Below are 20617 nucleotides of genomic sequence, written 5' to 3'. Positions count from 1 at the left end.
GAAGAGAGGGGGGGGGGAGGGAGGGAGGGAGGGAGGGAGGTGGTGGAGGAGATGGGACAGAAAGAAAATAAAGGGCCTTTACTGAGTTAACGTGATTCCCTGGTGGTGCTCTTGGCAATGCCATATAAATAAAGCAAACAATGATTGGTCTTACTGCTGGCTTATTCACTGCTAGCTTGATTTTTCAGGATAAAAAACTTCAGGAGAAATAACAGGGTGTCGTGTTCTTTCAAAGTATTGAGGTTGCTACTTGAATTTGCAGCTTGTACCAAATGTTTAATTTACAGGGTGCAGTAATTAAAATCATTACACTGTTCATCCTTTGCAATTAGGTGAACCAAGCCGCTGATATTTGACACCCCCAGAACCAAGATAGGCTCACTTCAAATTGCTGTATATGAAGGAACATATGCAGTTATGTAATATTATAGAATAATAGGGTTGGAAGGGACTTTGGCGGTCTTTTGATCTAACCCACCGCTGAACAGGAGATCTTATATTATAGCAGATAAATAAGGGTGTTTGAGATTTCAATTTTCCCAAATCAGATCTTCTGGAGAAAAAGGAAATGTCTACAATTATGGATAGCTAGGTGACTCTCCTAAAGCCCCCAGGATCTTTAACAGAGTTGGAAGGGGACCTTGTAGGTCATCCAATCCAACCCCCCACCCAAACAGGAGACCCTACACCATTTCTGACAAATGGCAGTCCAGTCTCTTCTTCAAAGCCTCCAGGGATGAAGCTCCCACAACTTCTGAAGGCAACTTCTGTTCCATGGATTGATTGTTCTCACTGTCAGGAAATTCCTCCTTATTTCCAGGTTGAACCTCTCCTTGATCTGCTTCCATCCATTATTCCATGTCTGGCCTTCAGGTGCTTTGGAAGATAGCTTGACCCTTTCCTCCTCTCTGTGGCAGCCCCTCAAATATTGGAAGACTGCTATCCTGTCTCCCCTGGTCCTTCTATTCACTAGACTATCCAGGCCCAGATCCTGCAACCATTCGTCATATGTTTTCGCCTCCAGTCTCCTAATCATCTTGGTTGCTCTTCTCTGCACTCTTTCTAGACTCTCAACATCTTTTTTATAATGTGGTGACCAAAATCTGACCACCTGAAAAGAAGAGTTGGGTTTTTTTAAAGTGCCTTTCATTCACATTGTTCTGTTTCTACAACAAAGTAAGATGTCCTTCCTTTTAACAATCGTTTAATGAGCAATCAAAGTATCCTGCAGATCAGGGGTGACCAACAGTGTTAAGACTTGTGGTCTTCAAGCCAGGGAATTCTGGGAGTTGAAAGTCCACAAGTCTCAACACTGCCAAAGTTGGACACCCCTACTGTACACACATTCTCCCTGTCTTCCTTCTGTTTCCAGCTGTCCTTTCCTTGCCCTGCAGATGTTGCAGATGTTCCAGAAAGACATAAGGAACCAAGAAATTTCAAACACAGCATGCCTCTTCATTTGCACCTCATGCCAACATCCAGAATACCATAAGCCAACAACAACAACAAATCCATTCAAACCATCGTGTACAATCCCAAATCCATGGTTTATTCCTGACCCCTGTTTGCACATCAAAAATAAACCACTCACATTTATTACTGAGCCCAGCGTGTAACCAGCAATCTAGATCACTGGGTCCCTCTTCCTCGCGGCTTTAAATGCTACCATAAAATTCTAATTCCTCTTAAGTTTTGAGATCAAAACATCGGCAAGGGAAATGCGTGGAATTACAACATGGAAAGAAGCTGTATTTTTCTTGTCCAGTTTGTGAAAAGCAAGCAGGGGGACAGAAACCTGTAAAGTGAGACATCCTTCCAATTTTTGCCTAGGAATAAGTTGGATAGAAATTAAGAGAGGGAGAGGGGGGAAAAAAAACCCAATCTGTGTCTTTACCACTGTAGTTATTATTTTTCCTCCCGCAGATTCAGATCTCGCTTACCATGCTGTTCTCTGCAGACAGACTCTATGCTTAATTGGTTTGCAGGCTACTCAGAGAACCATGGTTATAGAGAAAGGCCCATCAGTACAATCAATTATTGATTGCCTGAATCAGAGGGAAGGGGAAACCACTTTGTAATCACTCGTTTCATTTGCATATCGCTCTTTGCCCCCCAAAAATGAATCCTGGGCTTTATCATTTAGCACAACGGGAGGGTTCCCGCATCCAACATAACAGAATAATACAGTTGGAAGGGACCTTGGAGGTCTGCTAGTCCAACCCCCTGCTCAAACAGGAGATCAAATAAATGTTTATCCAATCTCTTCTTGAAAACTCCAGTGATGGACTACCCACAACTTCTGGAGGCCCAACTTCTGATTAATCGTTTTCACTGTCAGGAAATGTTTTCTGGTTTCTAGCTTGGTTCTCTCCATGATTAGTTCCCATCCATTGTAGTGGTGGTATTCTACCGGTTTGGCCCGGTTCAGCCGAGCCGGTAGTGCCAGTGAGCAGTGGAGACCGAACCAGTTCTCTCCACCACTCTGCTGTTGGACCTACCTGCCTGCCCGGGCTCTCATACTCACTTTTATCCTCTTCTTTTTGAAGCGCAACTGCTTTGCACGGCACAGAAGAGTGCCGCGCGGCAGCTGCTGAAGCGACAAGGAGAGCGCAGGCTTGCAGAAGGTGAGTTGGAATGCCTCTGCGCCTGTGCAAACTTCTCTGTGCCTGTGCAAAGTGCACATTCGGTGCACACGCCCAGGCAAAGTGTGGGCACGCATGCAAAGTGCGTCCACCAAGCCACGCCCACCGAAGTGGTGGTTAAAAATCTTTGAATCCCACCACTGATCCATTGCTTCTTGTCCTGCCTTCAGGTGCTTTGGAGAATAGCTTGACTCCCTCTTCTTTGGGGCAGTCCCTGAGATATTAGAAGACTGCTATCCTACCTCCCCTGGTCCTTCTTTTCATTAAACTAGAAATACCGAATTCCTGAAACTGTTCTTCGTATGTTTTAGCTTCCAGTCCCCTACTCATCTTCACTGCTAGTTTCTCTGCATTCTTTCTAGAGTCTCAACAACTGTTTTATAAATATTTGTCTTTTGTTTTCTTGATTTTTTTTTTTTGCTGATCTATTACATGTCTTGCTAGGTGGCCTTTGCCACACCAGCAGAATTCAACCTGCTTAAGGCTGGGTCTCTGTAACTTGTTTAAAAGCTACCATTCTCCGAAATACCTTCAGCCTTTAAAAGAACACTGCTGCATCTAAAATATATTTACAGACAGGTAGAAATTTGGAAGGTGGCCCTCCAGCAGTCTTCAAGCTGCTCAAGACTGGTTCTCTGCAGAGCTACCGTTCTCTGAAACACCTCCAGCCTTTAAAAGTCGGTTGCTTTTCAAATACATTTACAGACAAATGGAAGTTTGGAAGGTAGCCATCCAGGTGTTCTTTAGCAGACTGTGGGAGTCTAGGCAAGTTCTGCAGACTGATAATTTAACATGAACCAACTCCATTGCTGTCAACATCCAGCCTGAGTATCCAAAAAGTCCAGAATGATTTCAGTTCTGAAAAGCTGTTTGTTGAATACATGGCGAGGCAAAACTAATTCCAGATTTCTAAAGCATCAGTTCACAATAGTAAACAATGAATTTCCCAGCCCAACTCCCAGGCTTCCATCATATAAACAAGTTTTCTTTCTTATGGGAACCATCTGCCTTCTTCTTTACCCCTGTTGATATGACCGTGAAGGGTTTCCAGATTCTCCCAAACTCCCGTGGAACCACAGACATTTTGTCTCCTTCGATATTGCCCAAGGACTAATCAATAAAATAAAATAAAGACATTTCGTCTCTCCAAATTAATTCAATCGTAGTCAAACATCTCTTCCCTCCTTTATTCTAATGACAAGTTTATGGGAATGGTCCCATAAACTTTGGCCCCAGTTTCTTGCTAGGGAGTTTTAGTCTTAGATATTTTGTGGAGAGGTAGACCTTCTCTCCCAACTACAATGGCCGTTGCAAGACTCGTTGTTTGTCTGCCTGTTTCTTATATAAGTCTGTGCCTCTTTAGCCAGCGGCGCTTTTTAAACATTCTCCCAACTTGCTTTCAACGTTGACACTCAATCGGTGAAGCTGACTGATGAGGGGGGAATCCCTTGGATACTCAGGACTTGGGACGAAGTCCATACCACTCACTACTCTGAAGGGGGTTAGTCCCACGCTACTGTGAACAGCATTTATTGTACGTGACCTCCGCGAAGGGCAGGAAGCCCTGTTTTGACCCAACCTGGTTCCAAGAAAGCAAACCAAAGGCAGCAGCCCCCACCTTTTAAGGTTTAATCCACGAATTCTGTTTCTTCCCAGGTAAAAGGCTGCTTCCAACTAATTAGCTCTGACAAGAAAGAGCCTTGCCAAGTTGTTTGTCAAGGCTGCCAAAAACCCACAGATAAGAAATAGTTTACAAGAGTTTTCAAGCACTAACTATAATGTCCACGAGGCTGAGTTTCAAAACATCTTTGACTCCTGCAAAGAATGCTTCTTCAAACCTGGCTTTTATCCTCTTGAGGGAGGGGCCATTACCTTGCAGCCTTACTCCTGAGTTGCCCGTGCCACTGTAACTGCTCTCTCCTACGAGCAATCCTGTGCGCACGCACATTTGGCACAGGCTCCTCGGGAACCTCCTCATCGCTGCTGCCAGCCCTCACAATCTCTGAAGGCAGCAGTTCACTCCCTAACGGTCCTGGCCCCTCATCTGAGTCCTCGCTCTCCTCAGCCGTCCGCACCTGCTGCCGGCTAACCACAACAGGTCCACCCAATTGGACTGCAGATAATTCATGTAGCACCTCAGATACTGACTCCCTGACTGGGAATCGAACCCGGGCCGTGGCGGTTGAGAACCAGGAATCCTAACTGCTAGACCAAAAGCTTGCCCATCTTTCCCTCTTGGTCACGGCATCCGTTTATAATGGGAAAGCTGCCCGTCCAAACTGCTGTGTTTCTGCTCCTCTTCCAAAATTGCCAAAATACTGGTCCTGCTCCCAAGCATGGGAAACCCAAGTCAACTTACCTTTCTTTTCGTAGACGAGTTTCTCTCCGCTCCTGCCTGTGCTGTCCAGGGCCACCCCGGTTTGACTCCCGAACTCGCCGTCTCGGTAGCCGAGCTCCGGGTGCAGAGGGTTCTCTTCCTCCTCGTAGTCGTAGTCATCCAAGATGGGGGTCTCGCGGATGGGCATGCCGATGACCGAGGTATGACCTTGAAGGCGTGCACTGCGGAAGCTCTCCCTGCCCTGGGAGCCGATAAGCACAGAGGGGATGTAGTGGATCTCATGGGTGGCCTCGGAACTGGCACTCTTGTGGGGGACCCGGCGTTGTTTGTACCAACGCCGTTGGGCGTACAAGGCTATGGTGAACACCAGCAGCAGCAGAAGGAGAGCAATCAGTCCACCCTAAAGAGAAAACACAAAAAAAAAAAAAAAAAAAAAAAAAAAAAAAAAAAAAAAAAAAAAAAAAAAAAAAAAAAAAAAAAAAAAAAAAAAAAAAAAAAAAAAAAAAAAAAAAAAAAAAAAAAAAAAAAAAAAAAAAAAAAAAAAAAAAAAAAAAAAAAAAAAAAAAAAAAAAAAAAAAAAAAAAAAAAAAAAAAAAAAAAAAAAAAAAAAAAAAAAAAAAAAAAAAAAAAAAAAAAAAAAAAAAAAAAAAAAAAAAAAAAAAAAAAAAAAAAAAAAAAAAAAAAAAAACAAAAAAAAAAAAAAAAAAAGCCCCCCCCCCCCCCCCCCCCCCCCCCCCCCCCCGCCCCCCCCCCCCCCCCCCCCCCCCCCCCCCCCCCCCCCCTGTGTGTATGTTTAAAAATCAACACTTCAAAAACTGCATTGGGTTTCTCAGTTTTTTTTTGTTTGAAATTCTTTGCTTTTTGTCCACATTTGTATTCTCCAAAACATTCTTCATTAATTTCGGTACAGCAGCAGACAGAATCATGACAAGAATAGCCAAATAAGAATAACAGTGCAATAATAAACAATAACCCCAAGGGGCATATTATTTGGATTTTTCTCAGATGTCCTTGGTTTTGCTCTTTGTTTTTTAATAATAGCGAGAACTTTAAAAACTCGGACCATCCGATAGGGTTTAAGGTAAACATTGCTGCTTAGTATTTCGTTACTGTACTGTAAAACTAATGCTTTTCATCTCCAAATATTTATGGCCAGCATTATACAGAATCAGAGAAGAATATGATAAAAGCAAAATAACAGAATTACAGAATCTCAGAGTTGGAAGAGACCTTGGAGGTCTTCTAGTCCAACCCACTGATTAATTGTTAATGCATTGAATAATTCAAAGCAATTGATCGCCTACTGATATTTACGGACTCAGCAGATAGATATACTCTAGATAAGGTGAAATTTTGTACTTCTGATTAAGAATCTACAACCAAGAATTATATACACCCACTTTTAAAAAGAAACCTGTTTCTAAATCCTGGGAGAGAAAGCTATTTTACAAACCCCTGAGAATTCAAATCAACCACACAACCAACCAGCAATGGCACCGACCCTCAGTCAACCCACGCAACTCTCTCAACCAGCACATCACCTTCTCATGACCTCCCCACTGCAAGACCCTCACCTGATGTGAGCCATACCTGACCCCAAACCCTCACCTGATGTGACCCCTCATGACCCATCCCAAGTCCCTCACCTGAGGTGAGCCACACCTGACCCATCACACGACCCTCACCTGACATAATCCTGCCCTCCATCACAAGACCTACTGACCCTATAAAGCCCTTATAAGCAGGACACCGACATCCCCTAAAACTCCACTGAAGATGGAACCCAGCCTGGTAATGAAATGCTCCAAAACCAACCAACAACCTCGTAGAACTAAAACCTTCCACCCTCAACCTCCCCACAAGCTCCACCCGATATTCACCACCATCGCAGAGCTATTTTAACCGGAGGTCCATGGTCCAGCCTGGTACCTAAGAAATCAGCTTATTTTGCAAAACGAAAGAGAAGAACGAGAAGGAGAAGGAGGAGGAGGGGGAGGAGGAAAAGGAGGGAGGAGGAGGAGGAGGAGAAGGAGAAGGAGAAGGAGAAGGAGGAAGAGGAAAAGGAAGAAGAAGAAGAAGAAGAAGAAGAAGAAGAAGAAGAAGAAGAAGAAGAAGAAGAAGAAGAAGAAGAAGAAGAAGAAGAAGAAGAAGAAGAAGAAGAAGAAGAAGAATCTATATTTTTTATGTCTGTATTAGGTACTATGCCAACTGTTTACACAAAGGGCATCAATTTAATACTAGATAAAGCTCTCCTAAGATACAAAATATGCGCAAGAGGGCAGAATTACAGCTGCCGTGGGAAGCTTTGAAAGTTCTTTCACTTGCTGTGAATAAAAAATAATCAGAGAGGGAAGGGAGGGAGGGAGAGAGAGAGAGAGAGAGAGAAAGGTCAATTTCCATATAGCTTCATCATAAAACCCGAATTTCATTTCGAAGAAGATGGGCCCGAAATCCTAACAGGATGATAACCTGTCTGACTAAAATATGCAAGCCCGTGTTTTACAAAGTGCTTATTTTGAGAGATGTTTGCAGGGTTTGCAAAACAGGTTCCCGGTGATGAAAGTTACAAAGAAGCAGGGGAATATGAAGGAGAAAAAAATAAGAGGAAATCGCTTCCTATTTTAGGGAGGAAAATTAGCTGTCCAGAGACCTATTGAAGGCTCTGGAATTGAGGTGTCTCCAAAGCATCATTGTGGCTTATGAACAAGTTGCTGACGGGAAGAAAATATATTCATCCTTTATGGAAACCTTTGGGTAAAAAATACCTATTCATCTGCAAGTATATGAGATGCCTTTATTCCTTTATTTCTCTTTCTTTCTCTTTCTCGTTCTTGTTTTCTCTTTTCCTCTCTCTTTCTTCCCCTCTCTCTATTCTATCCTCTCTCTTCCCCCCCCTCTCTGTCCCCCTCTCTCTTTCCTTACCTCTCCCTCTTTCTCTTTCCCTCTCTTTCTCTTTCTTTCCCCCTCTCTATCCCCCCGTTCTGTCCTCCTCTCTCTTTCCTTCCCTCTTTCTCTCTCTATTCCTCTCTCTGTCTTTCCCTCTCTCTGTCTGTCCCCCCTCTCTTTCCTTCTTTCTCTCTCTTTCTTTCTCTTTGCCTCTCTTTCCCTCTGTCTCACTGTTTCTCTCTCTCTCTTTCCTTCCCTCTCTCCGTTGCCCATTCTGTTTATATAAAAGGGAAAGGGAAAGTATACAAAGCTATATTCTAAGTAAAGCAGGCAATCATTCACGGACATTAGCATTAAGAAAGTTCCCCAGATGCTTTTCTATGAATTTTAATCCACTTTGCTAAGAGAATAAAAAACAGAATTTTGGTCCATTTGTTTAGCTTAAGAAAAAGTCAGATTGGTTGTAGTCCATTGGGTCAAATTAAGAACGGAATAGATGGATTTAGTGATAAGGCGTCTTTTTTTCCCAAAGGTAACTGGACTTTCTTTGTTTTTCCTTGAAGACATTTTCCTTCTCATCTGAGAAACGTCTTCAGTTCTTTGTTGTTGTTGTTTTTCCAATCTAGATTATGCAGTGAAACTGCGCTGGAGGAAAGCGGGTCGTCTCCAAACCAGCATAATTTCCACCAAAGGTGTCTTCACCTATCTCAAGGAATAATCATGAAGCTTCATTAAAACCCCGGGCTATGCAGAAGATGAAAATAAACTTTAAAAAAATATATCAACCCCCACCTTGAACCTTGATCCTCCCTCAACTGCAGGGAATCTGATTAACCCAAGACACAAGAAAAGTCACAGCAATTGCATATCTCAGAGACCTCTTCTCCTGAAGGAGCAAGAAGGCAGCTCACGGCAATGAATACTGCTTAACCTAAATTTCCAAAAGGTTACACGAAATTGTAGCAGCAGCAGTCTTTGTATGCTCTGCAAAGGATCCCCAAATCCTTGATGTTTGGTAGACAAGGTTCTTGCACACCAAGCTCAAATCTGAAGTTCAAGGATGTGTGAAAGACGTCTCCCTCCCTCCCTTTATTCTCCTTCCTTCCTTCTTTCCTTCCTTTTTCTCCCTCCCTCCCTCTTATTTCCATTTCCTTCCTTCCTTCTTTCTCTCCCTCCCTCTCATTTCCATCTCCCTCCTTCCTCCCTCACATTTCTATATCCTGGCTTCTTTCCTTCCTTCCTCCTCTGCTTCCATCTCATTTCCCTCTCCTTCCTTCCTTCCTTCCTTCCTCTTTCCTTCCTTTCTTTTCATACCTTCCATCTTCCTTCCTTTCTCCCTCTCATTTCCATCTCCTTCCTTCCTTTCTCCCTCACATTTCCATCTCCTTCCTTCTTTCCCTCTTTCCTTCCTTCCCTCTCTCACTTCCTCAGATTTCCACCTCCTTCCCTTCCTTCCTCCATCCCTCCTTTCTTCCTTACCTCCATCCTTCTCATTTCCATCTCCTTCCTTCCTTCCTTCCTTCCTTCCTTCCTTCCTTCCTTCCTTCCTTCCTTCCTTCATTCCTTCCTTCCTTCCTTCCTTCCTTCCTTCCTTCCTTCCTCCTCCCCAAAACTTTATTATTGAACAAATTACTCTGTGAACCCTGATGCAATGCTAAAAATTAACATGAGGTTGCTACTCAGAACTCAGAAATATTTTCCCTTCCTAGTGAGAAACCAAGAATTGGTTCATCAACCAAGGACAAATGAACTTTGTCAGTTTTGCAACCCATAACAATGACTTATAACGAATATTTTTGTTAAAATTAGATCCATCGGTTCTCTAACATGCAAATCCTCCAAACCCTACCACTTTGTGATTTGATCCAAATTTGCGGAGAATCATCATCTATGCAATTAACTCAATCCATAACTAAATCCCTTTAACCCTCTTTTCTTTGCCTGTTCATAAATAAACCCTACAAATATGTCAGATCCAGAAGTACACATTTTTTTGGTTCGCAAAACCTTCATTCCTTGTGTCTTGATTATTATTATTATTTGTGCGTGCTGGAGAGATGGCAAGATTAAGAATAATAACAACAGCAGCAAAACAAAATGATAATTATGATGATAGCGTTTATTTACTTCCTTGCTAATTTACCAGGAAAGAAAAAGAAAAAACAACCAGCTAATCTCAATGGATAGCTTGATCATTAGTGCAAATTAATGCAGCTTGGTTGCACAGTATGCATATATTAAAAGAAATTAATTCTTTCCATAGAAAAGCAAAGGAAGGCAAGAACGCCTGCTACCAGATGTTAAAAGGCTGATAAAATTTGGATTATGATGCTGGGCGGTTTTATTTTTTTCTCTCTCTCTCTCTTTTTTCCCCCAGTCTCCCTTGCCTTATTTTGTATATATGTAAATGCCAAATCCAGAATGTTTTCTGCTCTGGGTGACCTTTTCTACTTATGGGAAGAAATGCCAAAAGGATATATGTGTCTGGGCTAGAAACCCCAAGGAAGGACCTTATGCAGATACTTCTCAGCTTAACACCAGTTCATTTAGTGGCCGTTCAAACTTACGATGACACTGAAAAAAAGCGACTTAGGGCCCGTTTTCACTCTTATGACCGTTGTAGCATCACCGTGATCAAAATTCAGATGCTTAACAACTGCTTCATATTTATGTTTAGTTTAGTTTAGTTTATTGTCACTGCACCCCGTACAATGAAATCAAACACCGTCTTCAGTGCACATCATGACCACGAAAATAAACACAAACACATCCTTCACACTCCACACATTGAACCGAAAACCCGCAACACTGCACCAACACTGCACTATATAGCAGAATTCAAAAGAGCTACTGCCCTGGGATAGAAGCTGTTTTTCAGCCTATTTGTCCTTGTTTTTATTATCCTGTACCGTCTGCTAGATGGTAATAGTTTAAAAAAAAAAGGGGTGCCCAGGATGAGATGGATCTTTGAGAATGTTTTGAACTTTCTTAAGGCAGTGGGAGCTATAAAGCTCTTTCAAAGAGGGGAGAGGGCAACCAATGATCCTCTGGGCAATGATGTTCACCCTCTGGAGTGCTGTCCTATCTGCCACTGTGCAATTGGCAAACCATACAAAGGTGCAGTAAGTTAAGATACTCTCTATATTAGAAGGTCACCAGCAGTCTTTTATTCCGTTGTTGTTTCCTGAGAAGCCTCAGGTAGTATAACCTCTGCTGGGCCCTTTTGACCAGGGCTGCGTTGTGGGCACCCCAGGTCAGGTCCTCTTTTAGGGTAACACCCAGAAACTTAAAACGGGCCACTTGCTCCACTTGATCTCCATTGATAAGCAAGGGCCGGATGTCTGATCTGTTCCTTCTAGAGTCCACTATAAGCTATATGTCCATTGCAGGTCACGTGATCCCCATTGGCTCGAACTTATGACGGTTGCAATATCCTGGGGGAGGAATCACACGATCCCCTTTGGCGACCTTTTGACATGGAGAAGCCAGATTCACTTAACAACCGTTGTGGTGATCCGGGAGGCAACACAGTCAGCTGACAGTCCAAACCACCCCTTTATTGCTACAAATGTTCCCCAAATGCTCCCATGTTCCTAGCAAGTCCCAGAGCAAAGTGCTCTCTCTCTCTCTCTCTCTCTCTCTCTCTCTCTCTCTCTCCCTCCCTCCCCCTCTCTCTCTCTCTCTCACACACACACCTCCAGCAGCCTCTGGTTGCAAGTAGTCTAAGCACAATGGTGTGAGCACCACGGCTGCAAAACAAGAAATCCAGTATGGCAAAAGAACAAGGCAATTAATCCAGGACGCAAAGAAACAAAGCAAGAAGTCCAGGAACTGTCCAACGTCGGCAACAGCACACAACCCTCCATGAATTCAGCGTTCATGTCAACTCATAAAACATTTTGTGTACACGTTTTATAGTTGACAACAGAAAGGAGGGGTGGAGTTTCGAAGAGCAGGCAGCAGTGTGGAATCGAAAGTACATTCCATTCATATTGTCTTCAAAGACTGATTAGATGACTGAAGCTTCGGCCATGCAAAAACCTAATTGGAGAGCATGACTGATGACTTTTGGCTGTGGACGTGTTTCGTTGGATGATACACCCAGAGAGGTAAGGGGAAAAGCAGGATCAAGGGTGACAGTGAATTATGTATCTCAGAATTGGCTGCGCCCAGATTAGTGCCAGACCATAGAATGTTACCTTCAAATAAATCCGCTTTAGTTTTGGGAGTGTGGCTCAAGGCTCATGATTTAATTAACTGCCGGAACCCTGACAGTTCATTCCCGACAAATGCCCCTCCCCGTAGCATCTCCTTAAGTCTCAGTCCTCAGCTATGTCTTATTAAGAGGGATGGGGAGCTCTCCTCCTGAGTAGTAGAGTCAGCCTGCACTGTTCCTGCCTTCTCTCCACTCTCCGTGCTCGAGGATCAGGAGGAGGTGATCCTTGATCATCGCCTGAGCTGTCTCTCAGGTTCACTGCTTAGCATCTCTTGGTCATCCTGCCCTCTTCCTCCCTGCCTACAAGCCGTCCCAATCCTGAAAGACCCTGGCCTGGCTGGCCCTGCTCCTCCCCATTTTCCTCTGAAGCCAACAAAGCCGGCCCCTCGATCTCTGTCAGCTCCAGTTCCGGATCATCTTTCTCCGCAGATCCGGGCTCTGACGGGGGCATGACAACCGTGTGCCTAGCTTAACAACTGCAGTGATTCACTTAAGAAGCAGGTTGCTAGCTTAACAAGTGCGGCGATCCACTTCACCACTGTGACAAGGAAGGTCTTACAATGGGATGAAATCCACTTAACAACTGTCTTCCTCAGCCACATACATTTTGCGCTTGAGTGCGGTCATAAGCCAAGGGCTACCTTCATATGTCTGAACCAGGGACCCAAGAAATTGCCTCCTACCAAGTCATCCCTTTGATTCATTTATTCTCCTCTTACAAGCGCTCTGTGGATGTTTCTTCCCCCTCCCTGCCGCCATCCTCTCTGGAGAACAGAGTGGATTTGAACCTCATCAATTTTGTCTTCTGTTTTTTTTTTGTGTGTGTTTTGTGTGTGTTTTTTTCCCACTGACCGTATCCTCCAGGGCAAACATTACAAATGTACCTGCCAAGCTCCGAACTGGGCTTTCCTTCTAATTGAAAAAAGATGAAAGGAAAGACAACGACGGTTGTTTTTTTCTTTGGCTTTATCTTTCAACAATTGAAGAGAGCTCCCGGTCACTGTTCGGAAGGCAGGAATGGGAAGAGGAAAATGGCAGGTGGGCGTGGGAACGTGCTGGAGATCATTTCAAAATGCGCCGAGGGTCATTTCAGATCAACTCCTGGAATCAAGCAATATAGAAAGGAGGGGCCTGTATGACTAAGAAAGAGGGGGAGGACATTCCCATCCCTTCCCTTCCTTTCTGTCTATCCTTCCCTTCCAACTTCCCTTCCCTTCTTTCCATCTTCCCTTCCTTTCTGTCTTCCCTTCCTTTCCAATTTGCCTTCCCTTTCATCTTCCTTTCCCTTCCTTCCTTCCTCCCTTCCTTTCTGTCTTCCCTTCTTTTCCATCTTTCCTTCCTTTCCTTTCTGTCTTCCCTTCCCTTATTTCCATCATCCCCTCTTTTCTGTCTTCCCTTCCTTTCCATCTTTCCTTCCCTTCCTTTCTGTCTTTCCTTCCTTTCCATCTTCCCTTCCTTTCTGTCTTCACTTCCCTTCCTTTCCATCTTCCCTCCCCACACCTCCCCTTCCCTTCCCTGTGCTGGAGATAATTTCAAAATGCACTGATGGACATTTCAGATCTATTCATGGAACCAAACATGAAAGAAAGGAGGAGGCTATGACTAAGAAAGGGCCTTCTCTTCCCTCCCTCTCTTCTTCCCTCCTTTCTTTCTCCCTCATTTTCCTTCCTTCCTTCCTTCCTTCCTTCCATCCATCCATCCATCCATCCATCCATCCATCCATCTCATTTCCAAAGCTTTATTATTGAACAATTTACTCTAGTAACCATCCCAACCCTTGTATAAATATGTTTAGGCAGTTTTACTGTGCAAATATTTCAACAGATGCCCCATGTGAAAAGCAACTGCCGTGGCATATGCCATGGTTCCAGTTTTGCCACATGACTGGAGTTTTCAGGAGACTGGCAGAGGACTGCCCAGGCACAGCAGTGGTTTGAAGAAGAGATTGAAAGAATAATTATTTAGATGCACCATTAATCTACACATTGATAGAAGAAAAATACACTTCACAAACCAGAGAATGTCTAGAGCAAGATTATGCCACAATATGTGTTTCTTTTCAGATAATAATTATGATCCCATAAGGCTCATATTTTCATTATGGGGGAAGGGAGGAAAGGAAGGGGAAGGGAGAGAGGGAGGGAGGAAGGAGATGGAAATGAGGGAGGGAGGGAGGAGAGGGAGGAGGAGGAGGAGGAGGAGGAGGAGGAGGAGGAGGAGGAGGAGGAGGAGGAGGAGGAGGAGAAGAAGAAGAAGAAGAAGAAGAAGAAGAAGAAGAAGAAGAAGAAGAAGAAGAAGAAGAAGAAGAAGAAGAAGAAGAAGAAGAAGAAGAAGAAGAAGAAGAAGAAGAAGAAGAAGAAGAAGAAGAAGAAGAAGAAGAAAATTATTTACTTCTGAGGTATTCTTCCAAGGACCATTGGAAAGAGCAGAAACCAGGCAAAAGTAATCTACATTCACTTCCTGCAAGATACAAAGTTGGTAAGCCTTTGTATCAAACAATAAATAGCAAGATCAATAAATTCCAAGGCTCATGGCGGAAGGGAAGAGAATGTTGATATAATACTGCATTGATGACAATAAAGAGATTAGGATTTGCTAGCATGGACAATGGGCACAAGAAAATTTTCCAGTGGAGGGACTGGGCAAAACTCCATGTGGCAAGGCAAAGAGATCTGAAGAGGTCCATGCAATCTTGGTGACATTTGGAGGAACTCTGAAATTCGATCATGGGAAAACACAGGCAGAAAAGACGGTGTGCAGTTCTTCAAATCTGCAGTTCTCCATCTCCCGATGAGCTCCCGGAATTCCCTAACAGGCATGGCCACTGCTGAGGATTCTGGGATTTGAAGAACAGAGTTGGAAGGGACCTTGGAGGTCTTCTAGTCCAGCCCCCTGCTCAAGCAGGAGAACTTATACCATTTCAGATAAGTGACTGTCTAGTCTCTTCTTAAAAACATCCAGTGACGGAGCACCCACAACTTCTGGAGCAAAACTGTTCCACTGGTTTATTGTTTTTACTAGTTCCAGGTTGGTTCTCTTCTTGATAAATTAACAAAGTTGGAAGAACCTCAGAAGTCCTCTAAGACAGCCTCCAATGATGGAGTACCACAGCTTCTGGAGGCAAGTTGTTTCCCTGGTTAATTGTTCTAACTATCAGAAAATTTCTCCTTAGTTCTAAGTTGCTTCTCTCCTTGAGTAGTTTCCACCCATTGCTTCTTGTCCTGCCTTCAGGTGCTTTGGAGAATAGCTTGACTCCCTCTTCTTTGGGGCAGCCCCTGAGATATCGGAACACTGCTATCATGTCACCCCTTCATCAAACTAGACATACCCAATTCCAGCAACTGTTCTTTATGTTTTAGCCCCTCAGATATTGGAACGCTTAGATATTGGAACTTTTGACATGCTCAAAAATGCCTGGGGTGCAAAGCAAAAGATGAGACATGCTTGAAAAAATAAGGGACAGGGTGGTCAGACAGGACAGCTTGCTGGACCAAACCACGATGAAGCAGGAAAGGATCTGCATGCATCAAGCCGGAGAAAAATCTCTGCGAGAGACAGCTGGTAAGACAAGCTGTCTCCTGTCTTTTTGGCTTTGTCTGGCGCCTGGAAAAACTGGCAGCTATAGGAAAATGAGATGAGGAGGCAAAGGAGGGAGAGGAAGAAACGGAAGGGGCAAAAAAAATTGAAGATGCTTGCAATTTATTAAGGGGGCACTTTGGCAAAAAAAAAAGGGGGGGGGAATTTAATCCCTCTACTTGAAAAAAAAAAACAATAATATTCCTCGCTTAATGCATCTGCATGTGCTACAACAGCCAGCTTTTGCTACTACCTTCCCAGAATCTAAACCTTACTCAACGAGGTAGCAAGTTCTCTGCAGTAGTCCTCAGTTAGTGGCTGTCAGCCTTGGAAGCCTTTTTTTTTTTTGTCTTGGAAGCTTCGAGGCTGCCTGGGGATTTGGGAGGGGGGATTTCATAGTGGGGTAGAAGGCTAGACACAAGAACATTCTTTCTCAGAGAGTCAAGGACCTGTTGCCCTGCACCTGGAGGGGAGTGGCTGGAGGGATGTCTCCAGTTGGGACAAAGATTTGATTAGGCCATGTGATGGACTGATGGATGAAGGGGATGGATCTTTGATTTCTCTTTTGGGAAGGGAAAACCTGGAAATCTCAGATTCGGGTTTTCCCAGATGTACCAATATGATAACTCTAATAAAATGGGGCTTTGAGGAAATGTTTGTCTCAGAGTTTATTGGTTTGGAGTTGGTTAGTTGGAACGGTGACAGCGGCCCTATTAGGACCAGCAACCTGGTTGTTAAGTCAAGTGGTTAACAAGTTAAAGCACAACTGGGCTTATGATTACTTCAGTCTTACTTTAGTTGACACACCCGTGAAGGTTTTTAAATGTAAGGACTGTTTGCAAAGTGACTTCTTCACTGTCATAACTATGCACAGTCACTAAATACAGCAGTTGCTAAATGATGATGACCTATGTAGGTTTTGCAAGTCCTGTTGTTGTTGAGATGGACCCACAAAAAGACCGTAACACTCTTTGCTTCTATCTTCGGTTTCCAGAAGAGCCTTGGGACACACCATTCGTCTTTTGTAGGAGTCAAGGAAGCAAGTCTGAAAAGATCATCATTAGAAGCTCCTCAGTTGGAAAGTTTTAGGAAGGGATGAGCAAGCTTCTGAACCTAGTAGAACTCATGAAGTTCAAGGGAGATATAGATAGATAGATGATAGATAGATAGATAGATAGATAGATAGATAGATAGATAGATAGATAGATAGATAGATAGATAGATAGATAGAGAGAGAAACAGACAGAGGAAGAGGGAGATGGAGGGAGAGAAGGAGGAAGAGAAAGAGAAAGGGAGAGAGTGAAAGAAGGATGCAATGAAAAAATCCCAGTGTATTGACTGCAATAGCCTTAAGATGGAGTGCCAAATGCATGGTGTATAATAGAACATTCCAGAATTATTGATGATGATGATGATGTCTGTTCAGTTGTGTCCGATTCTATGGTCCAGGTCTCTCCACCTCTTCCGGTCTTACACTACTTCTGTGAGTTGTTGTGTGCTCTGGCTGGTGTCAGCTTTGATGGTATCCAACCACCATGTTCTTTGGTGGCCTGCTTTCTTTCAGAAATACCAACACCAATCTGAAAGGTTGTTGCAGCTTATGTCAACACGCAGGACGGACCACTATCAAAAACACACTTGAGTGGACCAAGATAACTCCCCGTCCACATCTCTCTCCTCTTTTTTGCTAGCTCTTTCTTCCAGTTCCAAGACCATCCAATTTTGGCTATCGCTAGAGTCATTATCAGTTGATATTCCGTGTTCATTCTGCCATGAGATAATGAAATGACAGGTTACCTGGCTTGGTGGCTCTTCATCTGTAAGGGTGTTCCTAAGACCTGTTTCGAAGCCAAGACCAGAAGAGTAGCAATTGGGGAAGAACAGAAAATCGACTCGCAGGCTGATGAAAAACAACCCCATGGTAGGTTTTAACAAGACCTCTTCACCTAGCAGAAGACATGAAGATCCGTAGGGAGCCACAGCAAGCAAGAAGGGTTTCTTGCACCTGAGTGAAAGCTTGAAGCTTCCAAATCATGCAGAGAATAAGACAAAGATGGTGTTGGCTCCCCCTCTGTGCTATAATAAAGACTCTTGTCTCTAAAACCCAGAAAAAACGTGGCATTTCAATCCAGCATGCCAATCTGCCTTTATACAGTGTTAAAAAGTCATTAACACCTCCTTGTAGGATGAAGTTAGCAGCAAGCTGCATTGGGGTGTGTGTGTGGGGGGGGGGCAGAACTTCCCAGGGGAGAAAAGAGGAGAAGCTAAGAAAAGGAAGACTAGCAGCTGTAGAAGCAGCTCTGTCCCCCACCCCATCAGAAGCTACATTTCTGCCAGCATCACGGCAGGAAGAGGGAAAATTGGGAAAAAAATTGCTAGGATTATCAACAAGATTCCAAGGTTTCATTTCCTGAAACATAAAGGCTCCCCTAGCACATATGTGCTGGTCATTTCTGGCTCTACGGGGCAGTGCTCATCTCCGTTACAAAGCCGAAGAGCCAGCGCTGTCCGAGGATGTCTCCGTGGTCATGTGACCAGCATGACTAAACACCAAAGGCACACGGAATGCTATTACCGTCCTACCAAAGGGGTCCCTATTTTTCTACTTGCATATTTTTTTTACATGCTTTCAAACTGCTAGGTTGGCAGAAGCCAGGACAAGGAACGGGAGCTCGCTCTGTGATGCAGCACTAGGGATTCGAACCGCCGAACTGTTGACCTTTTCTGATCGACAAGCTCAGCCTCTTAGCCACTGAGCTGCAGCATCCCCTTGTACCTTAACTCGTCTGCAAAAAGCTATTCGGCTTCTTGAAAGTTTGCCTTCTTTTCCTCCTTCAACTCGCCGAGGTGCAGAGAAGAAAGTTTAAAACACTGCCTTGGGCTTCTTTTTTCAGAATTTTGGTTTTCTTCTTTTTTCAGACTTGTGCACAGACATGCAGGTGTGTGCCTTCCCTTTCCATACAGCGATCGAAAGGCCTGGAGGGATGCGTGCGAGAAGAAGGCTGCCCTCTCTTGTGGCTGAGTCCCGTTTCTGTGAAACGCACCGCCTCTTTCAAAGCCCTGCCATTTCCAAAAAGGATATCATCTCTCTGGCTTTTTTTTCTCCAAAACCCCATCCTTTTCAAAGGAAGACTTTCAGCCTAACAACAAGCTGTTTCAGGAGACATTTGCAATAGGTTGGCTGCCAAGAACAACAGGTAAATTCCCTAAACAATAAATCAAAGAGTCTCCAAACACCAACTCAGATATTCTAACGTCCACCAGGCTCGAGTATCAAACTTCTTTGCCTTCTGCAAAGAACTGCAGTTTCTCAGCTGGCTTTTATCTCTTAAGGGAGGGACCATTACCTTGCAGCCTTACTCCCGAGTTGCCTGTGCTGCTGCAGCTGCTCTTTCCTTCAAGCAGCCCTGTGCATATGCGCACTGGGAACAGGCTCCTCGGGGACCTTTTCATCACTGCTGTCAGCCTCCAACATCTCCGAAGGCAGCAGTCCACTCCCTGATGGTCCTGGCCCCATCCCTGCATCCCACGCAGGCCCCTCATCTGAGTCCTCACTCTCCAAGACCTCAGCCATCTGCACCTGCTGGTGGTGAACCACAACACCAGGCAGGAAGCAACAACAACCACAGAGCCTCAGTTGTGGTTCTTCCTTTGCTCTCTCTGCCTGTTGCAACTGTCACTTCTCTTCTGGGCTGGGCCAGGCGCTTGTCATTCCCGAACAGCCTGGTGCCGACTTTGGAGTCTCCTCCTGTCATGGGAACGAGGTCGCCAAGTTCAAATAATTAATTTTGATGACCGGGAAGAGCGCTGACAAGCTCACTTGCAGGCATGAATCATGATGGATCTTGAGGACATGACGGGCCACGCTCATTGCTTAATCATACCAAATGGGTCTTTGGGGACCACTTATCTAGGACAAGGACTTTCCAAACAATGTCTGAAGACTGCACATTTCTTGAATGCACCGTGGATGTTATTCATGTTGAGCTCGGTCAGCTCTACCTGGCTCAATCTGGTGTCTCACAGGCATCCTGCCCTCAAAAGAAGTAGTAGTCATAGGAGTAGTCCGACGTCCAATGACAGATATGGCACAAGAAGAAGAAGTACATGATAGGAAATAGGTTGGGGGAAAGGACAGGTGATAAGGACCAGAGTGGCAGATCCTGATTGTACCAGCATCCCACAGCCAGACACCCTGAGAAAGATGTGGGTTACCCCCAAATAATCAAGAGTTCTCAAAATATCTCAGTGAGCTCCAGTTGGCTGTAAAAGGACTGGTCACACGGGGGAGGGATGGGCTGTGGGCAAACCTATGCCTGATTTTTGTATCTAGCAAGCATGGGAAATCTCAGAGCTGGCTTAACTTTACTGCAACCAATAATCCTTAGTAAAAGAACCCTCCCTCAGGCCTCTGGGGGGGCAAAAATCGCCTCCTCCCCCAGCTCTGGAGGCCCTCCGGAAGCTGGAAACAGCCCCATTTTGTGACTTCCTGTTTCCCCCCCTCCCAGAACCTCTGCGTGCATCCAAAATGGGCCATGTGAAGACTTCTGGGAGGGGAGCAGTGGGTGGGCCCAGCCGGTTGGTTCAAATCCCAGTTCGGCAAACCAGATGCAAATTTAACAACCGGTTTGCCCAAACCGGTCTGAACCGGTTGTGGACAACTGGAATTAACATCAGTAGGGAGAGCAAGCACAGACTTGCAATGCCAGTCAGAATAGAGCTGGAAGGGAATCTTGGAGGTCTTCTAGTCCAACCCCCTGCTCAAGCAGGAGACCCTATACCATTTCAGACCAGTGGCTTCCCAGTCTCTTAAAGATTAGGTATTCAAGCTGTTTCCCCGTCTATTTTTCAAGACTTTGGTCAGTTTCTGTTTCATCCAGGATTTAAGATGGATATGTACCATTCTGGGATGTTCAACCTTACCTTTTTTTTTTTTTTTTTTTTGAAAAAAAGTTTTAT

General features: G+C 44.4%; 1 protein-coding gene across 3 annotated transcripts in view; it reads right to left on the bottom strand.

Annotated features, from left to right (window-relative positions):
• ASTN2 (astrotactin 2) overlaps nt 1-20617 on the bottom strand; it is a 319108-nt gene that overhangs the window by 208129 nt on the left and 90362 nt on the right. For all 3 annotated transcript variants that reach the window (XM_087943907.1, XM_087943906.1, XM_087943905.1), the window contains exon 3: nt 5002-5380. In XM_087943907.1, the coding sequence (XP_087800033.1) occupies nt 5002-5380 (379 nt within the window). The remainder of the gene's footprint in view (nt 1-5001; nt 5381-20617) is intronic.

Source organism: Notechis scutatus, chromosome 15 (assembly GCF_049901735.1).
Source record: "Notechis scutatus isolate UNSWTSFEM ecotype Mainland chromosome 15, rNotScu1.2, whole genome shotgun sequence".
NCBI classification, from domain to species: domain Eukaryota; kingdom Metazoa; phylum Chordata; class Lepidosauria; order Squamata; family Elapidae; genus Notechis; species Notechis scutatus.
The sequence above is the reverse complement of the archived record's forward strand: the minus strand, read 5'-3'. Positions and strand labels throughout refer to the sequence as shown.